Source organism: Trachypithecus francoisi, unplaced genomic scaffold (genome assembly GCF_009764315.1).
Source record: "Trachypithecus francoisi isolate TF-2019V2 unplaced genomic scaffold, Tfra_2.0 Lachesis_group17, whole genome shotgun sequence".
NCBI classification, from domain to species: Eukaryota; Metazoa; Chordata; class Mammalia; order Primates; family Cercopithecidae; genus Trachypithecus; species Trachypithecus francoisi.
The window spans coordinates 59,110,676-59,130,586 of record NW_022681462.1 but is presented as its reverse complement, the minus strand read 5'-3'; the positions used below and the strand labels follow the sequence as shown (position 1 = coordinate 59,130,586).

The following is a 19,911-nucleotide window of genomic DNA, read 5'->3' as shown; positions in this document are numbered from 1 at the left end:
TGAATTAAAAAATAGGTCTGTGATCTGTTAATGTGGAAATGCGAATGCAGCTGGAATGTTTCATGTCTGCGTGGGTGTTTTAATGCCTTCTGTAGTCTTCAAGTATATATGTCAGTGTCACTTATTCATTTCTTAAATATCACACAATCTTAATGTGGATGTGTGCTTTGAAGTATATTCATTTGTTCAGAAGACAGCAGAATGGCTTTATAATTTAACAGTGCGAAAGTATACTGAGCATTATTCATTTTATATAGGAAGTGATTACATGTATCATTTAAATGGGAACTTACCAATAAGTGGTGTTTGCTTTTTTCCATCCCCACCCCTCCCCTTTTTTTAACTGATGTTTAGGTCTTTAATTTACGGGTGTTTAGTTGGTTTTCATCCCTACTCCTGTTAAACTGTAAGGTCTCTGAGGGTATGAACCATGTATGTTCTCTATGTCCAGTCCCAGGACAGTGTCTTACTTATGTCAGGCGCTCAGATATTTATGGAATGTTGAAAAGTTAGTGCCTGCCCCCAAACCATTGAGCATGTTCTAAGATTCATAGTGGGCCGGGCGCAGTGACTTACGCCTGTAATCCCAGCACTTTGGGAGGCCAAGGCCGGGGGATCATGAGGTCAGGAGATCAAGACCATCCTGGCTAACATGGTGAAACCCCGTATCTACTAAAAATACAAAAAATTAGCCGGGTGTGGTGGCAGGCGCCTGTAGTCCCAGCTACTTGGGAGGCTGAGGCAGGAAAATGGCGTGAACCCGGGAGGCAGAGCTTGCAGTGAGCCGAGATTGAGCCACAGCACTCTAGCCTGGGCAACAGGGTGAGGCTCCATGTCAAAAAAAAAAAAGAAAAAGATTTGTAGTGTAGTGTATCCAACTATAATCTCCTGATTTTTTTTTTTTTTTGTCAAATGGTAGGAAACACACTTTTCAGTCTTTGAAAACGTTAATCAAGTTTTTGACCTCAGTGTATTTTACATCTTAAGTATTCATAATTCTTTATTAGTATTGGACTCTAATTACAGGAAAGAGCTTTACCTGCTCTAGGAATAACACCTATTTTAATTTTGATTATTTTATGTGAAAGTTAGCTTAGTAGAAAAGTTATACTCTGATCAATTGAATTCTATGTATGCCAGACATTGTTTAAAATAGAAATTCATGAGACTAAGAGGTAGGAAGTGCAGGCTTTAGAGTAGGTTTCCTGTGTTCACATCTAAGTTCTACTATATTTTAGCTGTGAGACATTAGACTAGTTATGTAACTCGTTTAAGCTTGAGTCTCCATATCTATAAAGAGGAATAACAGTAGCTACTTCTGATATACTGTGAGGATTTAATGAGATAATGCCTGTGTGGGTTTAACATAGTCAGTGTATGGAACCATATGGAAGTTGCTCAGTGAATAGTCACTGCTGTTATTTTTCTCATTTATGTATATTAGGATATTGTGAGAAGAGAAAATGGTCTTCTCTTTTTAGTTTTTTGAAGCTGATGAGCAGCACAAGCATGTGGAAGCAGAGCTGAGGAGTCGGCTGGCCACTCTGGAGACAGAAGCAGCCCAGCACCAAGCTGTGGTTGACGGTCTCACCCGGAAGTACATGGAAACCATTGAGAAGCTGCAGAATGACAAGGCTAAACTAGAAGTAAGCCCCATTGTGAGAGCACACTAAAAAATAATTACGACTTTTATATTAATAAATTGTCTATGCACTTAGTGTTAGTCATTTCTGGTGAGACTATTGCCTGCAAGGTCTTACTAAGTGTGCTCCTATCTGTAGCCTGAGCCATCTACTTTTCTTTTTCTTCTGAAATTCAGATAAAATCTCAGACTCTAGAAAAGGAAGCCAAGGAATGTCGACTTCGAACGGAAGAATGGTATGTGGAAACTTGAATTCCAAGAGGGTTCTGAAGCAAGGCTCAGAAGACATGAGTTTTGGTTGTAGCAGCTCCTCTGTCCTGCCTTACATTTAAAAGGAGAAAATGGGAGTCATCTCCAGGGTCCTTTTCAATTCTGGGATCTCCGGGGCCCTAGGTATTCTTGATAGGGTGGCCTGTGTATTAGTCCTCAGCCTGCAAGGGTTTGGGGCTGTGGCAGATAGTGTTCTGGAGCTCCTGTACTGAAGACTGGAGACTTTCTGTTTGCAACTATTCTAAACAGAAGGGGCCTCTGATAGTCCCAGGAAGGAAAACTGATAATCACCATATCAACCTTTTAATGGTACATTTTGAATAAAATAGAGGTTACATGATCTAATTTGGAGATATATAAATCTTAAAATCAAAATATTAGTAATGCATGGTAAAGGTATACTCCAACATTTATTTGATAATGATATTTTAGTTTTTAATAGGATCAACTAAGTGAATTTCTCATATCAATTTTGTTGCATTGTTAGAATTACATGCATGATTTAGATGTGTACCTGTGTGCATAATTGAACCAAACCCAGAAATTATCAGCTTTTGAGTTCAAGGGGAAAAGAAGGCTAATATAATATGTACTTAAAAAAAGAGTCTACAGTGATACTAGGGTGAATACTTACATGTTGTAATGAGAACATTTGTGACTTTGAAGTGGCTCTGAGATTACTTTGAGCTTGGGGAAATAAATGTAAGGTTGGCTAAGACACTGGGACCATGATAAATTTCTCCAGACTTCCACATCATTCTCCAGAAGTCCCTGGGACTTGAGAAACCAGGTTAGCGTTTTTGTTATCTTCATCTTTTAACTACTCTCTGCCAAGAGTATCCCAAATGTCAGGTGCAGTTCTCTGGAAGTCTACTACCAGCTGTTGAGGTAACAAATAAATGAGGATTCACTCAATGATTGGTGATAATGTGGTTTTGTATTTTTTTCTTGCAGTCAATTACAGTTAAAGAATCTTCATGAAGATTTGTCAGGTAGATTAGAGGAATCCTTATCAATCATCAATGAAAAAGTACCTTTTAACGATACAAGTAGGTATTATGTATAGTTTTCCATTATTTGTAACTTTGAATCTCTCTGTGGTAGCCAACTAATTAAAGTAATTTCTGATCTTTTGGGCAAAAAATTTAATTGGCCCAACAGTGGATTGCTTTCTTTTTGTTCATTTGATCAGCCGTGGCAATAATATTTAACAAGATGATTTTAAATTGTCATGTAACTACTCCAAAGCCGGTCTGCTTGGAAGGAGCCCAAATCCACATTTTTTGATTGCATGTATTTAGCATTTCCCAAGGTAAAAAAAAACCTGTACATAAAATAGTTGGATATTTGTACAAGAAAAATTGTTGATTGGGGTAGGGGAAATGAGGCTTGGTGGTGGGAGTTAAATCTTCTCAAAGTGATGTCTTACCCCTTGGTCAATTCCCAGCGATAGCTAGGAAGCTAACTTGGTTAAGCCTTGCTTCCTGTGCACCCTGGGAATGGTTTGGTAATTTACATTCCCAAGAACAGCAAAAAAGAAGTTAAAAAATACTACTTTACTTGTATAATAGGTGCCAAATTTGCAACCTTTAGGTAAGAAGTCAAAACCTCAAAAGCAAAGAAAAAATTTTCTTGTTTGGATTTTGAAACTTACATTCAAATTGATGCACATTTCCTTTTTCTGTAATCACATGATTGAAATTAATATTTTATTTCCCCTAAATTTGTTTAGGGAAGACCTAAAAAAAGAGGAAAAAAAAAAAAAAGAAAAATAGCAGTTCGATTTAAGATTAAAATCAGCCCATGTCATCATTATATCAAAAATTTAAACTCCCCCTTGAAAATAACACCTGTTTCTAGCTTCTACATTAATGTAAATACTACTGGATTCACTGGATTTGAAACTGTGGCATTACATTTTCCCTTTAAGCCTTGTCTCCATCATTAGGTTCTAATAATTTCCTTCTGAATCATGGATTTATCCTTGCTTTTGTAATACTAGTTGTCTCCCTGTTTTAGGTCCCTTTCATGTCACATGTGGATTATTACTTTTAGTCCTGAAATATTTAAAGATCGTTTGCCGAGTGCCTACACAAGTCGGTAGCTGGTGGTGTGGTGTGGGGAAGCCTTCCCAGAAAAAGGGTGCTTTGAGCTGGGCCTGGATGTGTGAGCAGGTTTTATTGGGCAGAGATAAGGGTAAAATCTAAGGAATTACTTGAAGTATGGTGTATAGGACAAAAGGTGGCATCATGCCCTCAGGAGCAGTAATCCAGGATGGCAGGAGGCTTAGGGTGGGTGGGGTGTGCAGGGCAAGGACATGTTAAGTTCTGAAAGGTAGGGTGGGACTGGACCCTAGTGTTCCGGGCTAAACACGGAGAACTTAATTCATAAGGCCATGGGGTTGTTGGAGAAGTTTTTGAGCCAGGGAACATCATGTTGCTATATGTGTACTCACAAGGTTAATCTGGCAACGGAGTGTAGATTGCCTTGGAGTGGGACAAGGGAGTCAAAGACTATTGTGATGATAGTTCTGGTGTGCTATTATGGAGGCTTAGCCTGGGTTGTTAGGGAGACGTGGAAGATCTTGTGGAAAGAGAGGGAACAGATTGGTCCTTTCAGGGAGACAAGGGAGAAGGAGGCAGTGATGGGGAAGATGGTGATGCAGTTGACCGAAAGAAAAGAGGTAGACAGGAGCAGGTTTGTGGGAGAAACAATGAGGTTAACTTTGTTGTTGTTTAATGTTCTGACAGATGGGTTCATATGTATCTATGTAACTGTTGATGTATGCCTTTCTAAATGAAAGACTAGACTTCAGGAGAGAAACTGATGTCAACACTATTGGGCTGGAGGAGCCCTCATGTTGGGAGTGGTGGGCGCACAGTGCAGTCAGGCTTGTGCAGGGTCCTTGGTGAGTTCTCCATCCCAGTGATCAGGAGGCAGAGAGGAGCTGTGGAAATGGGGTGAGGTAGAAGCTGGAGAAGGGAGTTTTAGTAGTTTCAGCCTGATGGTGCAGGTCATTCTGCACATTGCTGTAGAGAGGTCAGAGGGTGATGCAGCAAGGCGACTGGGTTTGGTGACTGGATTTTGTGGCCTCGAGAGGACTAGTATACTTTGCGAGGAGCGCTTCTATGCAGGGTGTAGGTTGACACTAGATTGCCAGGACAGGGAGTTGAGGTGAATGGGTGCTGAGGAAACAGGCAGAGCAATGCTATTTTTTGAGCAGTGGAAATGAAGGAAATGGAGAAGCATGAGAGCCTGACAGATGGGCAAAGTGAAAGAAAAGGCTGCGTGTGCTGGGGACAGGAGTCAGGGCAGAGAATTAAGTGTGATTAGTAATGGAAGAGACTCACTGTGGAGACAGAGTTAAATGAGCTGCAGCAAATGCTTTATTTGTAGTGAGGAGATACTGAAGATAGAAGCAGGGAGTGATTATGTCCTAAGGTCCTGAGGGGATCAGAAGCAGAAGGGCCTAGGAGGACGGCTAGCTGAGGAAAGGATATGCAAGCAGTAGACCAAAGTGGAGGGTGGGGAGTGTAAGAACTCTTTTGCTTTGGCTGTGATTTTCTTGGTAGAGTAGGGAGAGGCCATCCTATCCATTGGGTAGCAGGGAGTAGAGAAGGAATGATATTAGGAGCTTAAAACAGAAAAGGTTTGGGATAGATGTCATGGGAAATAAAATAGGTACAAGGCAATGAAATTGTGGATTACTGAGTAGAGTTGAAGCCCCCTGGAGTTAGGCAGAGTAAATTGTAGTGGACCTTACTTGGGATTTGTGTTAGCAAAAGCGTTGTTGAAATAATGGACTAGGCCGGGAAGCAAAACAAGCAAGGCTGAAAGATGGCTGATAGAAGTGTCCTGAGGTGTTGGTGGACAGGAGACCAAACTGGTAATGCATAGCCCAGTGAGTAGCAATGGAGACATAAGAGGGAACTGGGTGAGTATGCCACAGGAGCATTCCAAATTGTATTTTGGGACTGGGGTCATTCTGACTGAGAACCTGGGCAGAGAAGGGCAGGTTTGAGTGGCTGAAGGGATGAGTAGAGATGAGGAAAGATGCAGCTCATTAAGGAGGAGGTTGAGGAGGTATGGATAGGTGTGAGGAAGCTGCCAGAGGTTAGCAACAGACCAGGATAGAGAGGAAGACTGAGAAAGATAGTGATGCCATCCAGGAAAGTTAGGATTGTGTCATTGGGATCCACAGTAGCCGACAGTGATAGATTTTTCCGGTAGTGTCGTGTCAGGAAAACAGTGGTATTTTTTGCTGATTAGTGTGGTGGCTTTGTGGAGGGTTATTTTAGAAGGGAGAATGACTGAAAACAGCAAGAACATCATGAGCCTTTCTAAGTAGTCTTGATAAGCCCAAAAGCAGTGTTTGAAATGATTTCTTAGAAATGGAAACACCGGATTTGTTTGGGTTTTTTTAAGCCTGAAGTTAAAAAAAGATGGGAAGTATTACTTTATCTGAGAAACCACTGATTCTATGTAAATTCTGTTATTCTGTATTGTTCATTATTTTAAATTCTTATGCAAAGCTGATTTTGCTTCAGAGCATTCATTATATTGCATTTAAGCCGGTATATGTGAAATGAGAGACTTAATGTACATTATTTTTCTTTTGTAGAATATAGTCAGTATAACGCTCTGAACGTTCCACTCCACAATAGGAGACACCAGGTAAAGAATGAAGTACATGTTTTTATTTTCAGTTATGTATACATCAAACTTTCCAGAAACAAGAATTCGTTGTTTGGAACTCTGCTTAGTGCATTCTGTCATTGCGTTTAACTGTTGCTTTACGTGTTTCTCATACATTTATTCAAATGTAGCTTGCTTTTTATTACATTCATAAGTAACACAGATTTTTGCTCTCTTGTCTGATAACATTAGAAATAAGTTATGAGATGCATTAATGGTTTGAGCCATACTCTTTTGTAGGTTGATAGGCCTATATTATACTTAAGTGTTCTGGGTTAAGTGCAGGAGGTGTATTTGCCATACTGGTGGCTTTCTAATTTACTTAGATAGGAATATTAAAATTCAAGTGGGAGCAGATGAATTTAAATTAAGGAATAATCACACTAGGATTCAAATGTTTTCTCCAGAACAGACTCAATAAAGTTCTTTTAGGATAATAATTTGAGAGTTGACCTTAACTGTGTATTTTTCATTTTAAAGCTGAAGATGCGAGATATTGCTGGGCAGGCCCTGGCTTTTGTTCAGGATCTTGTGACGGCTCTTCTAAACTTTCATACCTACACAGAACAGAGGATTCAGATTTTTCCTGTTGATTCTGCTATCGACACTATATCTCCATTGAATCAGAAGGTAAATTTAATTCAGAATACATTTTGTTTGCCCTGAAAAAAATAGGTAGATATTATTTGTTTTCGGACCTCTTCTGTGCACCATCCAAGAACTGCAAAGGACATGAAAAAACCCAAAGTCATAGTTTTTACTCTCAAAATAAAATATGGCAAAAATGGAGATTCTTAAGAAATTAAATACTAGGGAAGTGTATTAGTCCGTTTTCACACTGCTGATAAAGACATACCGGAGGGGGGGTGCGGAGCAAGATGGCCGAATAGGAACAGCTCCAGTCTCCAACTCCCAGCGCGAGCGACACAGAAGACCGGTGATTTCTGCATTTTCAACTGAGGTACTGGGGTCATCTCACTAGGGAGTGCCGGACAGCTGCTGCAGCCTGACCAGCGAGAGCGGAAGCAGGGCGAGGCATCACCTCACCTGGGAAGCGCAAGGGGGAAGGGAATCCCTTTTCCTAGCCAGGGGAACTGAGACACACAACACCTGGAAAATTGGGTAACTCCCACCCCAATACTGCACTTTAAGCAAAGGGGCACACCAGGAGAATATATCCCACACCTGGCCGGGAGGGTCCCACGCCCACGGAGCCTCCCTCATTGCTAACACAGCAGTCTGTGGCGATCTAACCGCAAGGCAGCAGCGAGGCTGGGGGAGGGGCGCCTGCCATTGCCGAGACTTAAGTAGGTAAACAAAGCCACTGGGAAGCTCCAACTGGGTGGAGCTCACAGCAGCTCAAGGAAACCTGCCTGTCTCTGTAGACTCCACCTCTGGGGACAGGGCACAGCTAAAAAACAACAGGGGAAGCAGCAGAGGCCTGTGCAGACGCGAACGACTCTGTCTGACAGCTTTGAAGAGAGCAGTGGATCTCCCAACACGGAGGTTGAGATCTGAGAACGGACAGACTGCCTGCTCAAGTGGGTCCCTGACCCCTGAGTAGCCTAACTGGGAGACATCCCCCCTAGGGGCAGTCTGACACCCCACACCTCACAGGGTGGAGTACACCCCTGAGAGGAAGCTTCCAAAGGAAGAATCAGACGGGTACACTCGCTGTTCAGCAATATTCTATCTTCTGCAACCTCTGCCGCTGATAACCAGGCAAACAGGGTCTGGAGTGGACCTCAAGCAATCTCCAACAGACCTATAGCTGAGGGTCCTGACTGTCAGAAGGAAAACTATCAAACAGGAAGGACACCTATACCAAAACCCCATCAGTACATTACCATCATCAAAGACCAGAGACAGATAAAACCACAAAGATGGGAAAAAAGCAGGGCAGAAAAGCTGGAAATTCAAAAAATAAGAGCGCATCTCCCCCTGCAAAGGAGTGCAGCCCATCGCCAGCAACGGATCAAAGCTGGTCAGAGAATGACTTTGACGAGATGAGAGAAGAAGGCTTCAGTCCATCAAACTTCTCAGAGCTAAAGGAGGAATTCCGTACCCAGTGCAAAGAAACTAAAAATCTTGAAAAAAGAGTGGAAGAATTGACAGCTAGACTAATTAATGCAGAAAAGGTCATAAACGAATGACAGAGATGAAAACCATGACACGAGAAATACGTGACAAATGCACAAGCTTCAGTAACCGACTCGATCAACTGGAAGAAAGAGTATCAGCGATTGAGGATCAATGAATGAAATGAAGCGAGAAGAGAAACCAAAAGAGAAAAGAAGAAAAAGAAATGAACAAAGCCTGCAAGAAGTATGGGATTATGTAAAAAGACCAAATCTACGTCTGATTGGGGTGCCTGAAAGTGAGGGGGAAAATGGAACCAAGTTGGAAAACACTCTTCAGGATATCATCCAGGAGAACTTCCCCAACCTAGTAGGGCAGGCCAACATTCAAATTCAGGAAACACAGAGAACGCCACAAAGATACTCCTCCAGAAGAGCAACTCCAAGACACATAATTGCCAGATTCACCAAAGTTGAAATGAAGGAAAAAATCTTAAGGGCAGCCAGAGAGAAAGGTCGGGTTACCCACAAAGGGAAGCCCATCAGACTAACAGCAGATCTCTCGGCAGAAACTCTACAAGCCAGAAGAGAGTGGGGGCCGATATTCAACGTTCTTAAAGAAAAGAATTTTCAACCCAGAATTTCATATCCAGCCAAACTAAGTTTCATCAGTAAAGGAGAAATAAAATCCTTTACAGATAAGCAAATGCTTAGAGATTTTGTCACTACAGGCCTGCCTTACAAGAGACCCTGAAGGAAGCCCTAAACATGGAAAGGAACAACCGGTACCAGCCATTGCAAAAACATGCCAAAATGTAAAGACCATCGAGGCTAGGAAGAAACTGCATCAACTAACGAGCAAAATAACCAGTTAATATCATAATGACAGGATCAAGTTCACACATAACAATATTAACCTTAATGTTAATGAACTAAATGCTCCAATTAAAAGACACAGACTGGCAAACTGGATAAAGAGTCAAGACCCATCAGTCTGCTGTATTCAGGAGACCCATCTCACATGCAGAGACATACATAGGCTCAAAATAAAGGGATGGAGGAAGATCTACCAAGCAAATGGAGAAAAAAAAAAGCAGGGGTTGCAATCCTAGTCTCTGATAAAACAGACTTTAAACCATCAAAGATCAAAAGAGACAAGAAGGCCATTACATAATGGTAAAGGGATCAATTCAACAGGAAGAGCTAACTCTCCTAAATATATATGCACCCAATACAGGAGCACCCAGATTCATCAAGCAAGTCCTTAGAGACTTACAAAGAGACTTAGACTCCCATACAATAATAATGGGAGACTTCAACACTCCACTGTCAACATTAGACAGATCAACGAGACAGAAAGTTAACAAGGATATCCAGGAATTGAACTCAGCTCTGCACCAAGCGGACCTAATAGACATCTATAGAACTCTCCACCCCAAATCAACAGAATATACATTCTTCTCAGCACCACATCGCACTTATTCCAAAATTGACCACATAATTGGAAGTAAAGCACTCCTCAGCAAATGTAAAAGAATAGAAATTATATAAACTGTCTCTCAGACCACAGTGCAATCAAACTAGAACTCAGGACTAAGAAACTCAATCAAAACCGCTCAACTACATGGAAACTGAACAACCTGCTCCTGAATGACTACTGGGTACATAACGAAATGAAAGCAGAAATAAAGATGTTCTTTGAAACCAATGAGAACAAAGATACAACATACCAGAATCTCTGGGACACATTTAAAACAGTGTGTAGAGCGAAATTTATAGCATTAAATGCCCACAAGAGAAAGCAGGAAAGATCTAAAATTGACACTCTAACATCACAATTAAAAGAACTAGAGAGGCAAGAGCAAACACATTCAAAAGCTAGCAGAAGGCAAGAAATAACTAAGATCAGAGCAGAACTGAAGGAGATAGAGACACAAAAAACCCTCAAAAAATCAATGAATCCAGGAGTTGGTTTTTTGAAAAGATCAACAAAATTGACAGACCGCTAGCAAGACTAATAAAGAAGAAAAGAGAGAGGAATCAAATAGATGCAATAAAAAATGATAAAGGGGATATCACCACCGACCCCACAGAAATACAAACTACCATCAGAGAATACTATAAACACCTCTACACAAATCAACTAGAAAATCTAGAAGAAATGGATAATTTCCTGGACACTTACACTCTCCAAGACTAAACCAGGAAGAAGTTGAATCCCTGAATAGACCAATAGCAGGTTCTGAAATCGAGGCAACAATTAATAGCCTACCCACCAAAAAAAGTCCAGGACCAGATGGATTCACAGCTGAATTCTACCAGAAGTACAAGGAGGAGAGCTGGTACCATTCTTCTGGAAACTATTCTAATCAATAGAAAAAGAGGGAATCCTCCCTAACTCATTTTATGAGGCCGACATCATCCTGATACCAAAGCTGGCAGAGACACAACAAAAAAAGAGAATTTTAGACCAATATCCCTGATGAACATCGATGCAAAATCCTCAATAAAATACTGGCAAACAGGATTCAGCAGCACATCAAAAAGCTTATCCACCATGATCAAGTGGGCTTCATCCCTGGGATGCAAGGCTGGTTCAACATAGGCTAATCAATAAACGTAATCCAGCATATAAACAGAACCAAAGACAAGAACCACATGATTATCTCAATAGATGCAGAAAAGGCTTTTGACAAAATTCAACAGCCCTTCATGCTAAAAACGCTCAATAAATTCGGTATTGATGGAACGTACCTCAAAATAATAAGAGCTATTTATGACAAACCCACAGCTAATATCATACTGAATGGGCAAAAACTGGAAAAATTCCTTTGAAAACTGGCACAAGACAGGGATGCCCTCTCTCACCACTCCTATTCAACATAGTGTGGAAGTTCTGGCTAGGGCAATCAGGCAAGAGAAAGAAATCAAGGGTATCCAGTTAGGAAAAGAGGAAGTCAAATTGTCCCTGTTTGCAGATGACATGATTGTATATTTAGAAAACCCCATCGTCTCAGCCCAAAATCTCCTTAAGCTGATAAGCAACTTCAGCAAAGTCTCAGGATACAAAATTAATGTGCAAAAATCACAAGCATTCTTATACACCAGTCACAGACAAGCAGAGAGCCAAATCAGGAATGAACTTCCATTCACAATTGCTTCAAAGAGAATAAAATACCTAGGAATCCAACTTACAAGGGATGTAAAGGACCTCTTCAAGGAGAACTACAAACCACTGCTCAGTGAAAAAAAAGAGGACACAAACAAATGGAAGAACATTCCATGCTCATGGATAGGAAGAGTCAATATCGTGAAAATGGCCATACTGCCCAAGGTTATTTATAGATTCAATGCCATCCCCATCAAGCTACCAATGAGTTTCTTCACAGAATTGGAGAAAACTGCTTTAAAGTTCATAGGGAACGAAAAAAGAGCCCGCATTGCCAAGACAATCCTAAGTCAAAAGGACAAAGCTGGAGGCGTCACGCTACCTGACTTCAAACTATACTACAAGGCTACAGTAACCAAAACAGCATGGCACTGGTACCAAAACAGAGATATAGACCAATGGAACAGGACAGAGTCCTCAGAAATAATACACACATCTACAGCCATCTGATCTTTGACAAACCTGAGAGAAACAAGAAATGGGGAAAGGATTCCCTATTTAATAAATGGTGCTGGGAAAATTGGCTAGCCATAAGTAGAAAGCTGAAACTGGATCCTTTCCTTACCCTTATACGAAGATTAATTCAAGATGGATTAGAGACTTAAATGTTAGACCTAATACCATAAAAACCCTAGAAGAAAATCTAGGTAGTACCATTCAGGACATAGGCATGGGCAAGGACTTCATGTCTAAAACACCAAAAGCAACGGCAGCAAAAGCCAAAATTGACAAATGGGATCTCATTAAACTAAAGAGCTTCTGCACAGCAAAAGAAACTACCATCAGAGTGAACAGGCAACCTACAGAATGGGAGAAAATGTTTGCAATCTACTCATCTGATAAAGGGCTAATATCCAGAATCTACAAAGAACTCAAACAAATATACAAGAAAAAAACAACCCCATCAAAAAGTGGGCAAAGGATATGAACAGACATTTCTCAAAAGAAGACATTCATACAGCCAACAGACACATGAAAAAATGCTCATCATCACTGGCCATCAGAGAAATGCAAATCAAAACCACAATGAGATACCGTCTCACACCAGTTAGAATGGCAATCATTAAAAAATCAGGCAACAACAGGTGTTGGAGAGGATGTGGAGAAATAGGAACACTTTTACACTGTTGGTGGGATTGTAAACTAGTTCAAACATTATGGAAAACAGTGTGGCCATTCCTCAAGGATCTAGAACTAGATGTACCACATGACCCAGCCATTCCACTACTGGGTATATACCCAAAGGATTATAAATTATTCTACTACAAAGACACATGCACACGTATGTTTATTGCAGCACTATTCACAATAGCAAAGACTTGGAATCAACCCAAATGTCCATCTGTGACAGACTGGATTTAAGAAAATGTTGCACATATACACCATGGAATACTATGCAGCCATAAATAAGGATGAGTTTGCATCCTTTGTAGGGACATGGATGCAGCTGGAAACCATCATTCTTAGTAAACTATCACAAGAACGGAAAACCAAACACCGCATGTTCTCACTCATAGGTGGGAACTGAACAATGAGATCACTTGGACTCAGGAAGGGGAACATCACACACTGGGGCCTATCATGGGGGGGGGAGGGATTGCATGGGGGAGTTATACATGATATAAATGATGAATTGATGGGTGCTGACGAGTTGATGGCTGCAGCACACCAACATGACACAAGTATACATGTGTAACAAACCTGCACGTTGTGCACATGTACCCTAGAACTTAAAGTATAAAAAAAAAAAAAAAAAAAAAAAAAAGACATACCAGAGGCTGAGCAATTTCCAAAAGAAAGGTTTGTTAGACTTAACAGTTCCACATGGCTAGGGAGGCCTCACAATCAAGGCAAGGAGGAGCAAGTCACATCTTTCGTGGATGGCGGCAGGCAAAAAGAGAGCTTGTGCAGGGAAACTCCCATTTTTAAAACCATCAGATCTCACGAGACCCATTCTCTGTTGTGAGAACAGTGCAGGAAAGACCCACCGCCATGATTCAGTTGTCTCTCACTGGGTCCCTTCCATAACATGTGGGAACTATGGGAGCTAGAAGATGAGATTTGGGTAGGGACCTAGAGACAAACCATATCAGGGAGGTTTTTTTTTCTTTTCTTTTGTTTTTTTAAATTGCGGCAGAATCTTGCTCTGTCACCCAGGCTGGGGTGCAGCAGTGTGATCTTGGTTCACTGCAGCCTCCGCCTCCTGGACTCAAGTGATCCTCCCTCTTCAGCCTCCCAACTAGCTGGGACTACAGGCGTGCACCACCACACTGGCTAATTTTTTTTTTTTTTTCCCTATTTTTAGTAGAGCCAGGGTTTTGCCAGGTTGGCCAGGCTGGTCTCAAACTCCTGACCTCAAGTGATCCGCCTGCCTCAGCCTCCCAAAGTGCTGGGATTACAGGTGTAAGCCACTGTGCCTGGCGTTAGGGAAGTTTTTAAAAGACCTCAGTGTGAGCGAGTGAGTGTTATAGCCAGTAAGTGGTATGAGATCACCAGGGAATCGCTGTAGGCGGTTATGTCTGGGAAAGATTCTTTGGGGATTTGAATGGGTCTTGAAAAATTAGCAAGGTTTGAATAGGAGGGGAGAAGTGGGATACAGTTTTTCCCCCAGAAGAGAATGATATGAACAAAATCATGAGCAGGAAAGCATAGAGAGTGTGGGTGTTGGGAACAGGGTGAGGCATGGGGAGGGAATAATGAGCAAACTATCTTGACTGGAATGTGAAGTCCTCGGAAAGGGAGGAATGGGAAGTAAGGTTGAAAGAGAAAAAATGGCTCCAGATTCTAAAAGGCCTCTAAGGGCAGGCCAAGACATAGACCTTTACTTTGTTTGTAGGATTGAGGCCTCTATAGCTTTTTGATCAGGGGGTGACATAAAAGTGCCATTTTATTGTTGGGAAAATTAATTTGCTCGCATTTCTCTCCCTGATTTAGTGTAACTTTCATCATTGGGCATGTTTAGGAGTAAAACAACCTGTGTGGTATAGTTGACCTTTTTCCTTCCTGCTAAGTTATAGAGTGGGAGACAAACTGCTTATCCAGTTGAGCTTGGGGGGCATTTTCAGGGTTTGTGAAGTTCAGACAGGGTTTAAAAATGTCACTTCCTTCAGTCTATGTGCTTTTTTTTGAGCCATTAGATTTTGTTTCTTTCTTTCCCTTTTTTCTCCCCTGCTAATTCTAAAACACAATTGAAGGTAGCTTACAAAATTTCATTTAACTGAAAAGGATAAAATAAATGTTGTGAGTATATTAGCTTTGTATTGCTATGTAATAAATTACCCCAGAACTTAGTAGTTTAAAACAACACACATTTACTATCTCACAGTGGCTGTGGGTCAAGAATTGAGGAGCTAGTTAGCTGGCTCATGATCTGTCATGAGGTTTCAGTCAGGATGTCACTGGAGCTGGGGTATTTGCATCCCAGCTGGCCCACTCACATGCCTGGTGAGTTAGTGGTAGTTGTTGGCTGGGAACCTCAGTTTCTTATTGCCTGGCTCTTTGAGTGTCCTCATAAATGGCAGCTAGCATTTCTCATAGCGAGTGATCTAAGAGCAAGGTGGAAGCCACAGTGCCTTTTATGACATAGCCTGGGTAGTCACACATCATCACTTCTCCAGTATCATATTGGTCACACAGACCAGACCACCTTGAAACAATGTGAGAGGGTAGTACACAAAACCAAAAATACTAGGAGGTGGGGACAATTGAGACCATCTTAGAAGCTGACTCTCCCAGGGTGGAAATTGAGGGAAATTGCTATACATGTGTGCTCTAAGTGCCTCATGATGTGGCAGTCTGAAATGTGAGTCATGCCGTTCATCCTACATAACCTGATTCTTATTCCCTGCTTCTTTTGTGCATCATGCAGTATTTTCAGGGTTTGAATAGTGTTTATGTGTGTGGTTCCCAAGACTTGGACTCAGGAGTCAGACTTCCTGGGTTCCCAGTCCCTTTCTGCCACTTTCTCAGTTATGTCCTCTTGGGAAATATACTTACTCTCTCTGCACTTCAGTTTTCTCATCTTTAAAATGGGAGATAGAATACCTGCCTCACAGGTAAGCGTATTTGAGGATTCAATAAAATAATACATGTAAAACACTAAAAACAGTGCGTGGTGTGTAGTACTAGCACCCAATAAAGATTTGGTCTTAGGATCATCATCGTTATGCTTTACACATAGGAAGTCATCAGTAGGTGCTTGGCTTTCATCAGTTTTGGTCTGACTCTACACATCTATTGAAGTTTGTAAAAATTAAACAGTGGGCCTTTGAAATGTTCTTTAATATCACTGTGGGAGAAAGCTTTCAGAAGACCTGGATAGGGAAGACAGTACTGCAACAGTTTAATGTAGTTATGCTTTCTTTTATACTTCCTGTAATATTAAAAAATATTTTCTGACCAGACACAGTAGCTCACACCTGTAATCCTAATACTTTGGGTGGCTGAGGCGGGTGGATCGCTTGACCTCAGGACTTCAAGAGCAGCCTGGGCAACATGGTGAAACCCCATCTCTACAAAAAAAATACAAAAATTACCCAGGTGTGGTGACTTGTACCTGTAGTCCCAGCTACTTGGTGGGCTGAGGTGGGAGGATCCCTTGAGCCCAGGAGGCAGAGGTTGCAGTGAGCCAAGATCGTGCCACTGCATTCCAACTTGGGCAACAGAGTGAGACCCTGTCTAAAGAAAGAAAAAATAATGTATGTGTGTGTATATATATATGTGTGTGTGTGTGTGTATGTAAAAGTCCATCTTCACACCGCAGATAAAGACTTGAAAGACGTATCCGAGAATGGGAAGAAAAAGATTTAATTGGACTTATAGTTCCACATGGCTGGGGAGCCTCAGAATCATGGTGGGAGCAAAAGGCACTTCTTACGTGATGGCGGCAAGAGAAAAATGAAGAAGAAGCAAAAGTGGAAACCCCTGATAAACATATCAGATCTTGTGAGACTTACTCACTATCATGAGACTAGTCCAGGAAAGACTGGCCCCCATAATTCAGTTACCTCCTGCTGGATACCTCCCACAACATTAGGAATTCTGGGAGATAAAATTGAAGTTGAGATTTGGGTGGTGACACAGCCAAACCATATCAATATATTGAATAGTGTATACACACACACACACACACACACACACACACACACATGCTAACCAGTGTTGGATAGTATATTCCATCCAATACTGGTTCGTTGTCCGTTATTGGAATTTTATTTTAGCTTATTGCCATGTTATACCCACATAGTGAGAATCAAATATATTAATCTTAATTTGTTTGAAACATTTCATTACTTTGAATAATTCATATATTTCTCAATACTTTACCTTTGGTGCTTTGACCTATAAAAGATCCTATGTGATTTTTCTAATAAGTCTATATTATTGAAGGAGATTCAGAAACCATTTGTTAAAAGATGACTGGAGTGCTTAAACCTGTTCATAGCATCATAAAGTAGACCTTTAGACTTGTAAGCTTAGAGTGCATTATGTTATACAGCTCTAAAGCTTGAAGCCCAGAGAGATTAAGTAAGTTACCTAGGGCCATGTATCTGTGTAGTTTGTAGTGGATGGGGTCAGTTGAATCACATTTCTGCAAAATGAGATCTTATATTTCTATACTGAGAAATTGAAATTTGAGCTATTATATAATATTAGATAATTGAGATATTTAATAAATGAAAATAATCTTTTTGCCTATAAATTTTCCAAATGCCTATAGGATTTTTTTTTTCTGAAGCTATTCTTCATACTGAATTAGTCCCTTATAAATATTAAGGTTATCAGTGACAGTTATAAAAAGTTTTTAAGCTGGGCATGTTGGCTCACACCTGTAATCCCAGCACTTTGGGAGGCTGAGGTGGGTGGATCACCTGAGGTCAGGAGTTCAAGACCAGCCTGGCCACCATGGTGAAACCCCATCTCTACTAAAAATACAAAAATTAGTTGGGCGTAGTGGTGTGCATCTGTAGTCCCAGCTACTTGGGACGCTGAGGCAGGAGAATTACTTGAGAACCCAGGGGGTGGAGGTTGCGGTGAGCCAAGATCCCACCACTGCGCTCCAGCTTGGGGGACAGAGTGAGACTCTGTCTCATAAAAAAAAAAAAGGTTTCTATATCCTCATTTTGATAATTACATCCTTGGAATTTGTTAGCCCCAAATATTGTATACATTTAAAATAAGCTGTCCTCAGTAGGCTTGTTTTTTAAAAATTGCGTATATAACACAAACATTTTTGTCATACAGTCTTGATTTTCAAGTCTTTTTTGTTTGTTTGTTTTTATACTGGGACCCCTATGGAGAAGCAGGTGTTCAGGGAAGCTGACCTGTTCGTCCTAGGTTCTAATGCAATATTCCCTCCCTATTTCTTTTGATGCCTGGTTATTAATTGTGTCACCCCTCTTCTAGTTCCTCGATTTAGAATGGGATAGGGACTTGGGGGTATCATCTGGGACTATTAGAGGGGAGCATCTGTGTTTGGCTTTTAAGCCAGATTTCCAAAAAAATGTTTCCAAAACTTGAGTACAGGAGTTTGAGGCTGCAGTGAGCCCTTATCAGGTTTATAATTTAGGTTTATAATTTGGTGGGTCCATTTGGAAATGTGTTGATGTTTGTTACTTTCCAGTGATTTAATTCACAATACTTTCCCTCCTATTTAGTTCTCACAGTACCTTCATGAAAATGCGTCCTATGTCCGCCCTCTTGAGGAAGGAATGCTTCATTTATTTGAAAGTATCACTGAGGATACTGTGACTGTCTTGGTAATTTTCTTCCTTGTTTTACTTCTGGGAACTGGGAGCTCCTTTTTGTCCAGTAGCACTTTTAACCTTGAAATTATTTTTCTTTTCCAGGAGACAACTGTGAAATTGAAAACTTTTTCAGAACACTTAACCTCCTACCTATGTTTTCTTAGGAAGATTCTTCCCTATCAGTTAAAAAGGTAGTTACCCCAGAGGCCAGGGAACTTGGGAAATTGTGGGTGTAACCTGATCTGGGCTGGCGTTAATAAAATAGTAAAATGTGCCTCTTGTCATCTGCCTGACTTTTCTGCTCCACAGTTAATTTGCACTTCCACGAAAAAGGAAAGCATGGTTGAGCAGCATAAATTTAAGAAAGTTGAATTTTAGTCTGTCAGTTGTGGATTTTCAGTTGTTCTCTGCTGTGGTTACCATTATTATCCTTTTGCAGTTAACATCTAGATGGGCGTTAATAATAGTTTCCTTCTACTTTAGGATCTATAAACTTTAGGTTTCTTTGAAATGGTGTATTTTCTTATTTTTGTTATTAGTGACTTGTTATAAACTAAAAATCTTGTCTACTCTAGCCCTTATAGGATATGTCATTTAGTAACCTTTGATATTCTACCTTAAGTATTTCTAGAAAGGCAGAAAAAATAATACATATTATTGGAAATTTGATAATATTGCTTGTAAGTTTTGATACTTTTGGTTTAAAACTACCAAGACACCTATTTCATTTAAATCTTTCCATTCTAAGATTTAGCCCTTTTTTTTAAAACAAAAAAGATCAGGCACCAGTAGCTCATGCCTGTAATCCCAGCACTTTGGGAAGCTGAGGTGGGTGGATCACCTGAGGTCAGGAGTTCGAGACCAGCCTGGCCAACTTGGGGAAACCCACTCTTCTACAAATACAAAAATTAGACGGGCACTGTGGTGCATCCCTGTAGTCCCAACTACTTGGGAGGCTGAGGCAGGAGAATTGCTCAAACCTGGGAGGCGGAGGTTGCAGTGAGCCAAGATCGCGCGAGTGTACTCCAGCCTAGGCAACAGAGCGAGACCCCATCTCAAAAAAAAAAAAATTCAAAGAACAATACAACTGGAACATAAGTAATATTTTATAATAAAATAAAATTTAGAAAATAAGTAGGTTGGCCAGGTACAGTGGCTCATGCCTGTAGTCCCAGCACTTTGGGAGGCCAAGGAGGGTGGATCACCTGAGGTCAGGAGTTTCAGATCAGCCTTGCCAACATGGCGAAACCCTGTTTCTACTAAAAATATAAAAATTAGCTGGGCGTGGTGGCACACGCCTATAGTCCCAGC

At 40.9% G+C, this 19,911-nt stretch overlaps 1 protein-coding gene across 6 annotated transcripts in view; it reads left to right on the top strand.

Annotated features, from left to right (window-relative positions):
* PPP1R21 (protein phosphatase 1 regulatory subunit 21) overlaps positions 1 to 19,911 on the top strand; it is a 78,924-nt gene that overhangs the window by 17,785 nt on the left and 41,228 nt on the right. For all 6 annotated transcript variants that reach the window (XM_033175770.1, XM_033175773.1, XM_033175768.1 and 3 more), the window contains exons 5-11: positions 1,482 to 1,646; positions 1,820 to 1,878; positions 2,867 to 2,961; positions 6,534 to 6,586; positions 7,088 to 7,237; positions 18,511 to 18,612; positions 18,703 to 18,791. In XM_033175770.1, the coding sequence (XP_033031661.1) occupies positions 1,482 to 1,646; positions 1,820 to 1,878; positions 2,867 to 2,961; positions 6,534 to 6,586; positions 7,088 to 7,237; positions 18,511 to 18,612; positions 18,703 to 18,791 (713 nt within the window). The remainder of the gene's footprint in view (positions 1 to 1,481; positions 1,647 to 1,819; positions 1,879 to 2,866; positions 2,962 to 6,533; positions 6,587 to 7,087; positions 7,238 to 18,510; positions 18,613 to 18,702; positions 18,792 to 19,911) is intronic.